At 39.9% G+C, this 15771-nt stretch overlaps 1 protein-coding gene across 1 annotated transcript; it reads right to left on the bottom strand.

The window, feature by feature from the left end:
* Nucleotides 1-3483: 3483 nt before the first annotated feature.
* On the bottom strand, nt 3484-15531 carry cpsf2 (cleavage and polyadenylation specific factor 2). Its single transcript, XM_026923696.3, has 15 exons — nt 15375-15531; nt 14477-14649; nt 12902-13061; nt 12647-12752; nt 11769-11898; nt 11546-11661; nt 10502-10689; nt 9859-10149; nt 9074-9174; nt 8737-8940; nt 8468-8620; nt 7029-7254; nt 6244-6555; nt 5799-5933; nt 3484-5154 (listed from the first exon to the last, which is right to left on the bottom strand). The coding sequence occupies exons 2-15, from the start codon at nt 14623-14625 to the stop codon at nt 5062-5064; spliced, it is 2364 nt and encodes a 787-aa protein (XP_026779497.1). The 5' UTR covers nt 14626-14649; nt 15375-15531; the 3' UTR covers nt 3484-5061.
* Between the last annotated feature and the right edge of the window lie 240 nt (nt 15532-15771).

The raw sequence follows: 15771 nt of genomic DNA on the forward strand, positions 1-15771 counted from the left end.
GCTCTAATAACCTACAATCGTGGAAAATAGAAGTATTACATATGACTGGTGTTTGTAAATTTAACCCACAAAGGTAATGTTACTGGCATCCCATTCTCACCATTTCTAATTTTACCCTCCTGATAGATAAAGTATAGCATTTTAATATAAACTGATAAAACTCAAGCATCCTAAAATAAACTGTATAGTTATTTGTGGTATAAAATCTAAAGAAATAGCTTGGATAAGTGGGGCATCCAGAAGGCAAAGGAACTTTGGGTTCACAAATTATTTATAGTACTACATGCTTTACCACACAGACTTAATGCATCATGAACACGTCACTGATGTGATATTGGATTGGGCACTGGGAATACGTAGCACTAAAATAGCTCCTTTATTTCGCTGTCTGAGGAGGGGAGAAGGGATGATAGTGACAGAGATAGAGTCAGAAAAAAAAGAAAAAATAAAGGAAGAATAACCTTTCGATCTTGTCTTCCACAGAGGCTCATTAAGCCAGACCGCAAAGGTTATTTCCTAAAAAAAAAAAAAAAAAAAAAAAAGCAGATGTTGTGTGCGGATGGAGAATTCCGCTGAGTTTATTCCCCCCAACCTGACAAGCTTCATAGGGAAAATAAATCACTCTGAGTAAGCAGGAGCTCGGACGAGCAGACAAGGAAGATGAATTATATCAAGCTCTGACCTCAAACACTCAGAGATCTGCTCATGTGCTGGCTGCAAGGAAAATTATGATTCGCAATATACAAGGAGCAAAGAGGTTAGTTATGCTTAAGAAATACCATTTACAGTTCTACTTCACTCCTGCTAACCAGCAGTGGTACCTGGAAACCTCCTTGTGCTCACATATACCAAGACCTTCCAACTTATTCTGCAGTATCTGCAATACAGACTGCCATCATACAGCTGTCTTTTCCTTTTTTCTTCTTGCCTGTGTGCATGATGGACTACATGTACACAATATGGAGCTATCTGTTTAGCATCTTGTGACCATGGTCAGAGTAACAGCTCCCCTCATTCCTTTGTACCTCAGTCAGAAGCCCAGAAAATGGTCTAAGATGCCCTCTAGACAATGAGTTGTACCACACTTGTACTTTTCAAAAGAACCCTCCTTTTTGCCCATTGTCAGGAGAGGGTGAAGATGCCATGTCTACAGCTGTGTCTGAGAGGTTGTTCCAAATAGATAATGACCTACCAGACCAACCTCCATTTTTAACTTTGGTCTCAACAGCATCTGAGGAAAAGTCTGGCTTGGCGTCTGCCAGTTGGCCAACATCTATAACAGACTCTAGTCGTGACAGCTACTCTAGAGTCAGAGTTAGTTATTGAGAGCTTTCAGGGAGGATTTGGGCAGACCCCAGCTCCCTGGCTCTGTGGTAAATCATAAACAGGTTGGTTTGTGGGTTTTACCTGCCCTGGTTGTGTTGCATCACTCACTAGACAAAGCGCTGCACCCAGATATGCGTGGCCCAAGTACTGGTTGAAGACTTGCGATATTGAATTGCGTGTGGTTACAATACACTGTTGGCTATTTTGCTGCTACTTCACTCCTAGTGGTGGACACCTGGGCCAGGATATGGGGGGACTCTCCACTAACAAGTGTGCTTGATACAATCTACTATGACTGATGTGTGCAAATCAATTCTGTGGAGTCTGCCATGCTCACCAGGGTCACACGGCTGACATACATAGCTCTAGATAGTAAAGTTCATAGTCTATGAATTTAGAATATAGTGCATTGTGCATGATTTGAGACATGGCTTGAGACCGAGCCAACCACAAACTGAGAATAATCTGCTACTGTCAGTAAACAATAAAATCCTAATATCCCTCATCATAATATCTGGCACACCTGGGTCAATGAGTTTGACCCCACAGTCCATGAATTCTCTAGTTGTATCTCCATTTTGAGCCTACAGCTGCCACCTCCATTATAGCTCAGCTCTGCAGTCAGCATTATGAAGGCTAAGAGGATTAGCCGATGGACAGTTTCTGGCTGTCCCAGTCAATTATCCAAATGAAAGCCCGGATCTCGCATCAAACTGATTTCTGTGTCTCTGTCACAGGAAGCAGAAAGACATAGTGGTATATCTATGCCGTTTTAGGGGGGCAAAATTGTGGATTATAGAAAAGCCTTTACAGGATAATGCCTCTAAAGTGCAAAATGATATTATGCAACACTTGAGAACGGAAAATAGCTCATCTCTGTCAGCCATGCGCACACATACACACACAGATGAACACAAAAATAAAAGGAATCACACACACTGAATACCAGTTAGTGACAGAGAAAAAGAAGAACGGGGGAATAAAGAGTGCTGTTAGTTAGGTTTATCGGAATACCATAATTTTGACTTTGATACTGGTATCACAATGTCCTCTTTAAGTTTTTGCGGTTATTATGACATCGTAGGTCACATGACAGTGCCAACAAGGCAGATGTAGTATATCCACATTGTACTCATGCTACACACGTATACCGATCAGTACATACTGTATCAATGGCCGAGCAGTAGGTACTGCAGTACACCATTTCAGATGCAGCCCAAGAGTAGATATTCAGAGCTATTAACTGTTTAAACAATGAATCTAACACGGCACACCTGGGCAACAAGAAACACCTGTCAGTCACATGTTCCAATATTTTTGATCATTTGAAAAATGGGTAGGTTAAAACAAAAGGTGCCATGTTCTACGTTATTTAACACATCTAGATGTAAATATCAGGAAATGAACGCTGAAAATCTGGTCCATCATCTCATATTCAATCAAAACAAAAGAATTGGTCTTGCTGTTCAATACTTTCAGAGGGGACTGTATAGACATTTGATGCTTCGTATAACACTACCTGCTAGGAACTATGAGAATGACAGTGAAATAGAGCAAGAAAAAAAAATAAGAGACAGAATTTCCTAGAGATGATAGCAATGGATTTAGTTTAGTTCTGCGCTGTAAGAAATATATGCTGCCTGGTGTACTTGGCTCTCATTGGCTGATCAGAAGCCGCTATGGGTTCACGTCACTGCTGCTCTAAATGTGTGACATTATTTTTTATGTCTTTTCCAGTGTTGTTGATTATGGCCAATTTTTCAAACTGCTCCCTTGGGTACAAATAATGGTTTTCAGTTAACACATATACAAGGAAGTAAATGCTTAAAACTGTTCACAGGTAGTATTCCCTCTAAGTCCACTGTGACCACAAACTACACACAATCAATAACTATGGGTTGTAAACGCACTTCTGACCAGTAACACTGAACCGTCATCCTGGAGGACCATAGCACTGTTTCCTGTTTTTCTTATATTGCTGGTACTGTCCAACCAAGTGCTTCACTTTTTAGTTGTCTGTGTACAAATTTATTTTTCAGTAGGAAGACATTACATATACCTTTGATCTAAATTAGTCTGGCATAGGTCTGCACTACTGTTTTATTTTAAGTCTCTCCTGAGAATCAAAGGATTTTTCTAAAACCAGGTTGATATTAGTTGTATCTAGAATTTATTTGAAAGAAAACAAAGCTGTTAATTTTGACATTTAGAAAAGGTGAGCTAGCTAGCAAATTAACTAAATGCATTTAATCATGCAGATGCAGCTCAACAGGTTCAGTTAATGTTTACATCGAACATCAGAATGGGGAAAAATATGATCTCAGTGACTTTGACCACGTTATGTTTGTTGGTGCCAGACAGGCTGGTTTGAGTTTTTCAGAAACTGCTGATCTCATGAGTATTTTACACTTAGCAGTCTCTAGAATTGACAAAGGATGGTCTGAACAACAAAAACATTCAGTGAGCCATAGTTCAGTGGATGGAAAACGTCTTGTTGACAATAAAGGTGAGAGGAGACTGATTCGAACTGACAGAAAGACTACGGTACCAAAACTGAATAGTTGAATATTGGAAAATCATCTGTCCCGTGTTGGTGAACATGTGCCCAGTGTACACTCAGGTTCCTGGTCCTGGCTAGAATTTGATGTGGTCTTCTGCTGTTTTAGCCCACGGTTTAAAGTTTAACATGCCGCTCACTGGATTTTTTTGCACTGCTAATTGCATGAATGAGCAGGTGTAAAAATGTTCCTGTTAAATTGGGTGGTGAATGTACAGGATGAAAGTCCACATAATTACTGTGTTCTTTCTGAGCTTACTTTAGTTTTCAACCGAGTACTCTGAATTTAACTGAAAGGTCTATCTGTTGCAAGTTTTAAAAACTGACAGTCACAAACATTAGTTTCAGTCACTGACAGTTTGGTTCTGGCCCTTTGAATCATCTTCCACGTTCGGCTTCCATTTGGGTCAAAAAAAATAATAAAAATAATACACCCACAGTCCACTAGACGTCCACTGGATTTTTTTTGTTGCAAACGCATACAGGGTGCCCTCACTGACTCCTGTGGACACCTGTTTTAAAGAAGCAGGATGGTCACTGGTGGTGACAGACATTGCAGAAAGACATTAGGTGTTCATTAAACAATTAATTATCTGAAAGAGTGAACAGTATATTTAAAACGCATATTGACTATGTGACTGTGTCATGTAAGTCTGTGGTGTGTTCTGATCTCATGTGGTGTGTTTTTTTATGCAGTTTAGTGCTAGTGGGAACGTCTGAGGTTTGTAAAATACACACTGATCTATGGTCAAATCGTGACATTGAGAAAATGGCTCCATCTGGTGTTTGGATACAAACTGAGAGCAAAATCAACACATCCACACACCCCTAACATCTCATCTGCTTCTGTAGAGAGAATAAATGTGACATAAAACTTTTTTTCATTTCAGAAAAACAAATTTTTTTTATCATTAGACAAAAAAAGATAAAAAAAAAAAAACAATACAAATAAATCCTCCATAATCAATTGTTTTCTCAATGCTTTCAACACCATGTTCCGAGTTCAGGACAAATCTCGGAACCTGCAATGTCTTAGTGAGCATGCTCATACTGAGAGTGACTCAGGGACAGCATCTGCCACACAGCGCAGGTAAACAAGAAATAAACACAGAAACTACAAAAATAAGGAATTAGGACATGTAGGTCCCAGTAGAGCAGATTAGAGCTGAGGAGCGGCACTACACCACGGCATACTGCTGATACAGCAGCTCCCGAATCCTGTAGTAATCCTCGCACATGCAGCCCTCCAGCCCGATCCGGCCTGCTTCCGTCTGTGTGTGAGAGAGAAAGAAAGAGAGACAGACAGTAAGACAGAATTAACAGAAAATAGAATAGAACAGAGACAACAAATAAAAAATTGGCAATGAGAGAACAAGACAACACAAGAAGACAAAAGAGAGGGAACAAGATAGCAGGAAAGAGCAACAGAGAGTGTAAGCAAACAGACAAAAATCCAGTAAATGAAACAGATACAAACACAGTTAATGAGAGAATAAATAAGACAGAGAATGAGAATGAAAGAAAGCAAGACAAGGAGATGAGATAAAAATCAAAATAAGAGTGCAAAAGTTAAGTGGTTAAGACAGAGCTCAGCAGGTTCTTTTTCGTAAATGGAAACATCTATGTGTCCTCCTTTTACTTTTTAGATGTTATTAGAGGAGGATGGGGAAGTGTGTAAATGAGGGCACTTACGTAAGTTATATGCAATGTAAGACGAATTTTAAACGATTTATGGGTGACGACCACCACAACAGGGGGCAGGTGAACAAATATTAAATATACAGAGAACATGAAATAATAATCACATAAAACCAGTCCGTTGTTTCCAATAAGTGTACCAACAAACTGATGAAAGAAACCCAGCATATGAGCACTTACACTGAGGAAGGAAGAAGGGTAGGAGGAGGAGTCTTACCCTGCGCACAGCCACCATGTTGTTACAGACGAGCACTCCGCCCACAAACTCGGCCTGGATCCCCTCACGCAGCAGAACCTGCTTAAAGTCTGAGAGCCTTGGCTCATTGATGAACACAGCCTGGTGACCTGGAGCCTGAGAATACATGTGCACACATACACACAATGTAATGCATAAATCCATCCTGTGTCTTGTATTACATAGGAACACAGTGTTAAACATGGCCTCTGATCAAGGAAGCAGCTTCTGAACTAGTGAAAAAAATTTCACAAATTTTGGGTCTGGCCCTGTAACAATCTTTCAGATGAAGGCCTCAGAGCTCAGTGATATTAATCACTCATCATTTCATTATCACTGAGTCTACCTGAATGTTCACAACCTCTGCTCCTTCACTGGTCCTCAGACTATCATACGGTGTATCACATTGCATGCTCGCTTCACTCACCTCAGTGGGGGGCAGCGGCTCTAATGTAGGAATGACATCACTCTCCTCTGAGATCTCCTTCTCGTCCTCTCCGAACAGTGTCTTCATTGCCCGCTGTGTTGCTACAGTGCTCGGCTCAGTCATGAGGTCGGGGGTCACATCCATGGTGATCTCTCCGTCCTCTGTGTCGTCCCTGGTGTCTCCATCCTCCGGCAGCACGCCTGTGTCCACCTTCACCACGCGCATGTCCAGCACACCATCGATCCAAGCCAGCTCTGTGTCTCTGGCCTTGCAGAACTGTAGAGAGCTGACTAAAGAGTCCTTCAGCCTCACCTACACAAAAAAAGCAAACAACAGTCAGAAACTGGACTCCCATGAGGGCCTAGGGATATAATTTGAAATATAAAAATGTTCCAAACTCTGGACTGTACCAAATGTTCAGCAAAACAAACCAATAGACAGATCATTCTGTACAAGACCCTAATCTGTTAGGCTACTCAAGGAGAACTACACACAACAACACAATTGGAGAGAATCAAGAGTGTTCAACCCTACACATACCAATCACATTTTTTTCCTTGTATAATTTTATGCATTGCACTGTTGCCACATGATTAGCTGACTGGATAATCACATAAATAAACTGGTATACAAGTGTTCCTATTAAAGCAGCCATGAATGTAAACATTTATTATAGATAATTAAAATTCACACATGTTCTTTATTTAAAATCAAAATATACTTGATAAATAAATCTATAACTAAATTCTCAATCCTGGTTTATTCACGTATTAACTTCGGATTACCTGGTAGATGTGTGTTTCGCTGGTGGCGTCCACAGTCTCCTGCAGTTTGGGTGTATAAACTTTGATATCTTTACCGCTGAAGGCCTTGCAGGACTCAGCCAGGTCCTGACTAGCTTCTGGAGGTCCGTGAACAATAACCAGCTGCCGGGGCTTCATCTGGTTTATAATTTTCTTAATGGAATCTCCATCTGAACGGCCCTCGTAGTCTATGTAAGTGACTCGAGCTCTGGGGATGGAAGCATGAACATCTCAATGAAATGACTATTTAAAGAGATCTTACAGCCTCATCAGGAAAATGTGTGAATAACTGTGATGTTACAAAGCTGCGTGTGAAACGTTGCTAAAATATTGCCAGTCTTCTAAAGACATCTCAAGCTGTGATTATGAAAAATAAACAAAACACAGCTTTCTATTATATGTGCAAAAGAACCCTTGACAAGCTCCAGTTATCAGGATATCCACAATTCAGTAGTTTGAAACTGTGACAGCTTGAAAGCTTGACAGAGAAAATATTCAAGTATATGAATCCCAGGAGAGGATATCCTCATATAAGAACAATGGTTATAAAGCATCACTAATAAACTCAGCAATACATTTCATCTCCATTATTATTTCAACTACTCTTAGAAGGGGACCTGGGGGAATTCTCAAAAACTGGCAACTGGCACTCATGAGGAAAAATATGATTATGTCTGCACTTAATGAAAGAATCAACAGCCTGTTGCATTCAAACCTATTGCAGAGACAAACATTAAGCAGGCAATGAGTTTGACACCCTTGAGGTACAACCTCAAATAGAAAATGATGATGGTGGTCACTTAAAATGACAATGCAGGCTAAAGGGACTAAAATAGAGCAAAAAAAAAAAAAAAAAAAAAAAAAACTAAAAATGTGTCACTGTAAGAATGTGTCTTTCCAAAAATTATTTTAATTTTACAATCTATATTGATCCTCCCAACTTCACTATTACGGGCTAATTCTTGTAGTTTCAGGACATATAATCCCAATTAAGTAAAACCATAATTTGGATTTTTTGGGGGTAATAAATTGTTATCAGTTCATCTGCATGTGCATTCAGAATGCACCTTTCAGGCAAATGCTGATAAATGAACACATTTAAGAAAAGTTGTTGATGTGTTATTGGTCACTAAACTGATTTTTTGGTCCAGCTCACTTGACACTGGTGTAAGTGTAATGTGGCCCGTTACCGATAATGAGATTGAAACCCCTGAGGTAGAACATGAAATAGAAAATTATGATGGTTGTCACTTAAAATGACAATGAAGGCTAAAGAGATGGGGGGCTACGTTGGGACCTCTGTAACAGAAGTATGTTTTGAACTGACTTTCTTGTACTGACGTTCTGTAACACTACCAGAGTCATGCTGTTTTTCTGAAAACTGCATTCTGTATTAGAGAGGCAGGCAGAGGGGTACTAACCTGATTTCTAGGGTCTCTTTGATGGATATGCACTTAGTGGGGACGTCAGAAAGGTCCTGCTCCATCGGCTCGTCTCCGTTAGCCAGGCCTGACTCCAGCTTGCTCTTCTCCTCCTCTGTGGCCTGCAGCTCAGGAACCAGGAACTCCTCAGGTCTGGAAGGAATCACATACCGAACACAGCAATGAAATGTGTTATTCAGCAGACGCAGAAAAGCAAAAAAATATCTCAATCTACAAAACAGGAATTACATAAAAATGAGACAACTGACCTAATGATCTCTCCGTACTCATCCCACTTAATCCTCTCCTCATGAGTGGGGAACATAGGGTATGACTTCTTGGCCTGTTTGAAGAAGCCTCCCTTGCGCCCTCCTTCACCTTTCATCATCAGATCGTGATGTTTGGTCTTCACTGCAGCAGGCTGCTCCAGATCATCGTCCATATCACTCTCATCACTCGAGTCCACGTCCACCCTGAGCAGTTAGAAAGCGCTTTACCCTACGGTTTTACGATCTAACTTGGTAATTAACTGATACTACCTCAGAGCTCCATTTGCATGCAACCTAATAACCCGTTAATAATCTGATTCATAGCTGGCTGACTCACTCTTTCGCTTGTTCCAGTTTTTTAGCAGTTTCTTTCTTTATTTTCTCCTTCTCCAGATACTCCTCCAGCTCCTTGCCTTCCAGTTTGATCCTTTTTCTTATCTGGTGCCAGAACAAAAAAGGGAATAAATGAACCAATCAACAGCCTGTTGCATTCAAACCTACTGAAGAGACAACATTAAGCAGCCAAAAATCATTTCAATTTCATATGTGTCTAGATTGTAGGGTGCTGGATTTAGGGGTCTATTAGATGTGATTTTGCCTTCTAGCAGGTGCTGTCAGATAATAAGTGAATCCTAACTGGCATATAATTGTTACAGAAAGTGTGCCACTGCAGTACTTATGGTACTTTGCCCATTTGTTAAGGTAACTAGGGTAATCTCACTTAAGATGGTACACAACTGTTGTCTGAAAAGGCAGTTCCTCATCTGAAAAGCTCATTGTGCCCAAAAATACATATTCCCTTTGAAAACCAGTATTCAGAAGAGCGATGAGCCAATCAGGATTCTGAAGCCTGGGCCAGAAAAGTGTATAAAAGACATCAGACGCTCTGGGCAGAACATCTGAGGCTGAGACTACTGCAACATTAACGGGACAAACACTAAACTAAACTACACATGTAGTGGCTGCTAAAATGCCATTATGGGGGGGAAGGGAGGATGCAGGTGGTGGAACTTCTACATTAATGACACCTGCGGCTTTAGATGATGTGTATTAACACTGTAAGGCAACTTACTGTCTATTAAATATGGTAATTGTATTACTGTTTATCTGTAGAAAGTGTACCTCTAAATCTATCATCTTCTCTCCAGGATGGTCTATAAGGTAGCGTGCCAGTGTGCCCGGCGTGGTGCGATACGTCAGGATGATGGAGTTTTTGGAGTCCTGGCACCACTGAATGAAAAGCTCACGTGAGAACCCAGACTCCAGATCAGGCTGGCTGCACAGCACCACTTTGGGACTTGGCACTCGTGCCAAATCTGCTAAACTATGGCACAAAGACAGGTGGCGGAACTGGAACGGGTTGTTGCGCTTGTCTTCGAAACATCGCATCAGCTTGTCACTCATCCACTCCACCTAGGGAAAAAAGAAAACACGGGACAGGTGTAATTCACCAACACTTCTGAATCCCATTTTCCCCATTTGACCCTGTGCATTCACGATGAGCTTCTGCACTGGACGACTCATTAAAATAGAATTTGTTTTAATTGCAGTGGTAAATTTTCCAAGTGAAAGTCTGATCGCTACGCATAACTGCTGCACACAATTATATAACAATCGGAACAACAACATAAATATGGTGGAAATCTGTTATGGTGATCTTAAAGTATTAAGATTCAGATTTTCTTACCAATGCATACTGTCTTGTGGAAGTCACACCCCTTAGCTACTACCCAGGGATAGTTCTAACACCCCTGTCCTTGATTACCTGAGACTTGGAGAACTCCACCACATTATAGCTGACATTGTTGAGCAAGGCGAGAGAGTAGACGCCCAGTCCTGCGTCCTTTGTCCTCCAGATCTGATCCAGCAGCTGAGCAAGCTCCAGCACACGGCCTGCAGTATCCACTGCGATCAGCACATTGCCATCATTACGCAGCGTTTCCATGATGTTCGCTGGAAGGGCGAGAACATAAGAGTGTGGTGCTGAGCAAAAAAATACAGCAGACTTCCTGAGAGGAGCTGCATTAAACACAAACTGGAAATGACATCCTGTTTACGAGTATATATTTAAATATTTTTATACCACAGCACTGTTTCATTCTTGAATATGATTGGGTAGAAGGTATTAATTAATTTTCTAAAACAGCAGCTCTGACAGTAGTGCTGACTAACTCAAATCAAAGTTTTTTTTTTGTTTTTTTTTTAATAATGTCCATTAAATAATGTACATTATCATTTCAGTAGCAGGAACATACTCACAGGGACACGCCATATAGTGTAATGCTAATAATAAATGGATAAAGAAAAATAACGTAAGGTCATGTAACAAAGGTGTCTAATCTTTGATATGGTGAAGCTTTCTGTAAGGAAAGGTTAATTTAACATTTATGGAAGGAGTCTCGAATGACACTGCATTTTAATGGTCAAAAAGTTTTCCGGGGAAGTCTTCAGGACAGAGGCGCTTGTGTTTTCCAGTTTCTGTGTAACATGATAAGCAGTGTTTCTTCATCTTAACTGTTTATAGGTTATATTTGCCAACGCTAACAAATAAAATTTGTTAGCGTTGGCAAATACAAGAAGTATAAGAGAAATAAAACACTTAGGGATGTTGTGTCACTGGAGAAATAATTTTCTATTCTATAGACTCTTTATTTCTATACATATATACATACATATATAAAAAATACAGATCTCTGTATATTATAAACACTGAATAGCCTATTTATTCCAAACACCTACAAATGTTGTAGCTACATTCATTTGGATAGTCATTTTTAACTTAGCATGCTGAGAGGGTGTGAGGACTCACTCAGGAGCTGCTCATCACGCTGTTTCCTGCGAGGCTGAACGTAAGTGGCATTGAAGGAGTCAGTGATAAGCAGGGAGGGACGATTGATCGCCTCAAGGGAACAACCGTTCAGATGACTGCAAGATCAAGCATAAACCGGTTCATTTCATAATCTGACACTCTATAATACTATGTATTTAAAAAAAAAAAAATTAAATAAAAATCTTTTGGGACATGTACTTACATTTCTCTCTTGTGGTTGAAATCCACCGCATAAATAATCTCCTCTTCTCCATCCTTTACGATTTTCCAAATGGTCCCACCAAGCATGTGTCCCGCAGGGAGAGGAGTGATGGACAAACCATGTCCTTTACCTGTGAGAAAAAAAAACAGAAGAGGTGTAAACTAATCATACTGCTTCTTCTCATGTCTTCTGACTGAGAAACATGTAGTTTGTTTCCCATTCAACTACAGACACTGGGCTATGTAGCAATTTCCATTCTGACAGTAGGGACACTTTCCGTTCCAGTTCCATCAGCAATGTACACTATAGATTTGTAGAATAAACAGATAGTTTGTCCTGCTGCCTGCCAGGTTGTTTTATATACAGATCAGTCTTCATCCACCATCTCTGTTAGTGGATTGCGAGGCATGGTTCTCAAAGTGGGTCCATGAAGCATAGACAGTTAGCGATTTAAAAATAAATACATAAATAATATTATGCTCTTGGAAATTACAACCCACTATTATCCAAGTTACTACTGATTTACTATAGTTATTAGCCAGTTTCATTGGTCACTTGAATTGAATAACCCAAATAAGTAGGATTGCAAACAAAACCAATATGAGATTTGAGAATTTTAAATCTAATAAATTATTAAACACATTTAAATAATGAGTTTAATGTGTGGATTTATGTTAGTAACATAAATCTGTAGTGAGCTGAATTTTCTTCATTATAGTTAAAAGGGGTAAAGAGCACCATACTGTACACATTTTTGATGGTGTTGCTTGTTCCAGTGTATTTTGATGTTAGCTAGCCCTATTCTAATACATGCCTTGATATAAATAGTATGAGCACAGAAGTGCACATGCCCTTTGCCAAAGGCCCTTGCTATTTACCTTTCAGATTCACGATCTGTGAGTATTTCAGCTGCAGGATCTTGTCGAAAGCTGAGTCCACATCATCCAACGTGAACAAGGTGAAGTTCTCTGTGTTGTGACGAGACTGTGAGAAACAGACGTAACATCAGGAACAATACACTCTGTGTGTTTTCATTAGATTGTTTATTCATCATAGCAATATTTTAATGAGTTTTTATATTTTATTTAGATTTTAAAGTTTTTTCCTGCTCAAACGTGACTCCACGTTCATACCTGATAGAGGTCATACATGAACATCTGACCCATCTTATACACAGGGATGGTGGCATAGATGGCACAGTTGAGACCGAGTTTGCCAACAGCATAAGGCAAAGCGCCGAGATGAAGTGGATCTGGGTGGGACAGAAGCACCGCATCAACCTGATGGACATACCTGAAACCAGAGTAAAATAAACACAGGCCATACAACCAGAGTAAAATAAACACAGGGCAAAAAAGACCGTGTTCCCCTTGGAAAACGTCTTTCATTCATTCATGTTGAACTATTTATACTTTGCTTAACAGTTTCCTACATTACCCACAATGCCGTTTGACTACATACTGATAGTGGCACCAGTGGAGATTTATGCTGCGCTCAACTAAAGATCATAACTCTGAAGTTCCAGTCTACAATCCAAAAACCAAAGAAAGCACCCCCTCAACTTGTAATTCCTACTCTGAAAGTCTGTAAGGCCTCCTTGTTCATGGGTTCAGCATATAACATCACGTCAACAGTAACTAAAATCTCTCTTCACTACTTTAAATGAGTTTACTTTAGATCAATGTCTCTGACCAACAGAGACATATTAGGTTGTTAAATTTATAACACTGACCATACAGTTTGCTGTTTTGGGAAAATAAATACATCATAAACTCATGATTAATAATGTTAGTTGGCTAGCTTGTTGTAGTAAAACATATGGTTTCATGGAGGCATCCATGTTTTTTTTCCCTCCCACTTTGACACTCGAACCCACAGAGTTCAAAAATTATATAATTCCAAGTTCAGACTTCCCACTTCCAAGGTAAGTCGAATACAGCATTAGCTGTTCAGAGCTAATGCAACAGCACTTTAGATCTTTAGTCTGTCCAGCTCTCTCACCTTCTCATCTGTACACTCTGGTTCCAAAGGTTCAACTTTCATGCTTATACCACCATCAGCATCATTGTGCTCAATATCTTCTTGATCACTAACTACACAGCTGAGCCGAGTCTCTGCCACAACACAGTGTGTCGTGTAGCTGCACTGCATTCTGGAACTTTGAGTCCAAGGAAAATGGTGAGTGAGAAAAGAAGCTGTTTTTAGGGGCCAACAGCGAAACCTGACTGGTATTCCTTTGGTTTTTGCCTGTTAAATGAATAATGGAAATTCAGCACCATACAACAAATTAGCACCAGAATTGCTAAACACATCACCAATAGCAGAATATATTCAGTCATCTGCAGTAACTGCTTTATCCCTGTCAGGGACACGATGGATCCGGAGCTTATCCAAGGAATACATGGGAATAAACCCTGAATCAACTCCAGGCCATCACAGGGCACCATGCGTGAACACATGCTTTAACACACTCACTCAAACCTAGAGCCGTTTAGCATAGCCAATTCACCTACTGGCATGTTTTTGGGAGGTGGGAGGAAACCAGAGAACCCAGAGGAAACCCACACAGACACGGGGACTCCGCAAAGACAGTAGCCCGAGCTCAAGATCAAACCTGGGATTCTGGAGCTGTTAGACGGCATTGTGTGCCACATAATTTCAAAATAAACATACTTAACATGTTTCACAGTGGAGTTTTCCTTAAGTACCTTTTCATAGCATCTATGATGTCCATGGAGAAGCTCTCGTCCCAGCCACAGTCCAGCAGGAAGCGGAACTCGTCCACCTGTAACAGGTAGCAGAGAGCAGACTCCTCCTGCACCCCGGATACAGCCGTCAACTTGATGATGGACGTCATCCTCGACACTGAGATCTCTCACACCTGAACCGAGGAGGGGAGAAATCACAGGACATACTTGGCACACTTATCTCACCACCTCTGTTTAGTGATTAAATGATTAACCCTTTCTTGTACACCAAGCACCTTATCACTATCTCAAAAATATCATCAAAAATAACTACCATGGCACAGAAGTGATGACTTTCAGCATGCAACTCAGTCAAGTCTATACACAGGAACACTAGTGCTCTCTAGTCAGTTACAATAGATAGATAGATAGATAGATAGATAGATAGATTCACCCCAGAGGGGAAATTCACCTATTACAGCACAGAGTTAGAAGTATGCTAAAAGTAATACTTAATAAATAAAACAAAATTATATATATATATATATATATATATATATATATATATATATATATATATATATATATATATATATATGTTTTAAAAGAAAGAAAGAAAAGGATACAGTGTAAGAGTATGTGCCCAAAAGTTCAGTTTGCTTTGTCATATGGAACCAAATTTCACAAAAGAGATAAACAAAAATTTTAACAACTGGTTCAAACCGTCAAAACCTTAAAAGCGTGACTCTCAAACCTGGATATTTTGTTTAAAAACTGACCGAATTGACCACTTCATTTTGTTTACTAGCATAACAACTAACCACTTTGAAATCAACTCCAGCGTAGCTAACAAAGCTAGCAAACTAGCTAACTGAACTGAAGCATAACTATTACACAATATCCATTGATAGTAGCATACCAGACAGCGTGCTAAATTTAACGTAGTGATTTCGCATAAAAGTAAATCCTGACAAATGTTTAGAAACTGGAACAACATCATTGTTTATTCACATTTTTGGAGCCACACGGCTCACACTTTTCTGTGCTTCAGCCATTTTGTGGCTGAATCCTAAATTGCTCCCTAACAGACATATAGTGCACTACATAGTGCACTACATAGTTCTTTTCTATACCCTACGCAGTGCACATATATAGGAAGTAGCTAGCTGTTTGGGATTCTGCCTTCGTGCGGTTGCCGCTACAGTCCGGCGTCAGCGGTATGTACCATTATATTCCTTAGGGATGCTTTAAAATATGTACTATTTCCGAAATCACTTCACAACGTTTAAATTAACTGTAAACTATAATATTACATA

Source organism: Pangasianodon hypophthalmus, chromosome 19 (assembly GCF_027358585.1).
Source record: "Pangasianodon hypophthalmus isolate fPanHyp1 chromosome 19, fPanHyp1.pri, whole genome shotgun sequence".
NCBI classification, from domain to species: Eukaryota; Metazoa; Chordata; class Actinopteri; order Siluriformes; family Pangasiidae; genus Pangasianodon; species Pangasianodon hypophthalmus.

Coding starts and splice junctions, on each gene's coding strand:
- cpsf2 (XM_026923696.3), bottom strand. CDS start 14,625: ATGACGTCCATCATCAAGTTGACGGCTGTATCCGGGGTGCAGGAGGAG. Junction 9,175..9,858: donor AGAAGATGATAGATTTAGAG/GTACACTTTCTA, acceptor TTCTGGCACCAG/ATAAGAAAAAGGATCAAACT. Junction 5,155..5,798: donor ACATGGTGGCTGTGCGCAGG/GTAAGACTCCTC, acceptor TCTCACACACAG/ACGGAAGCAGGCCGGATCGG.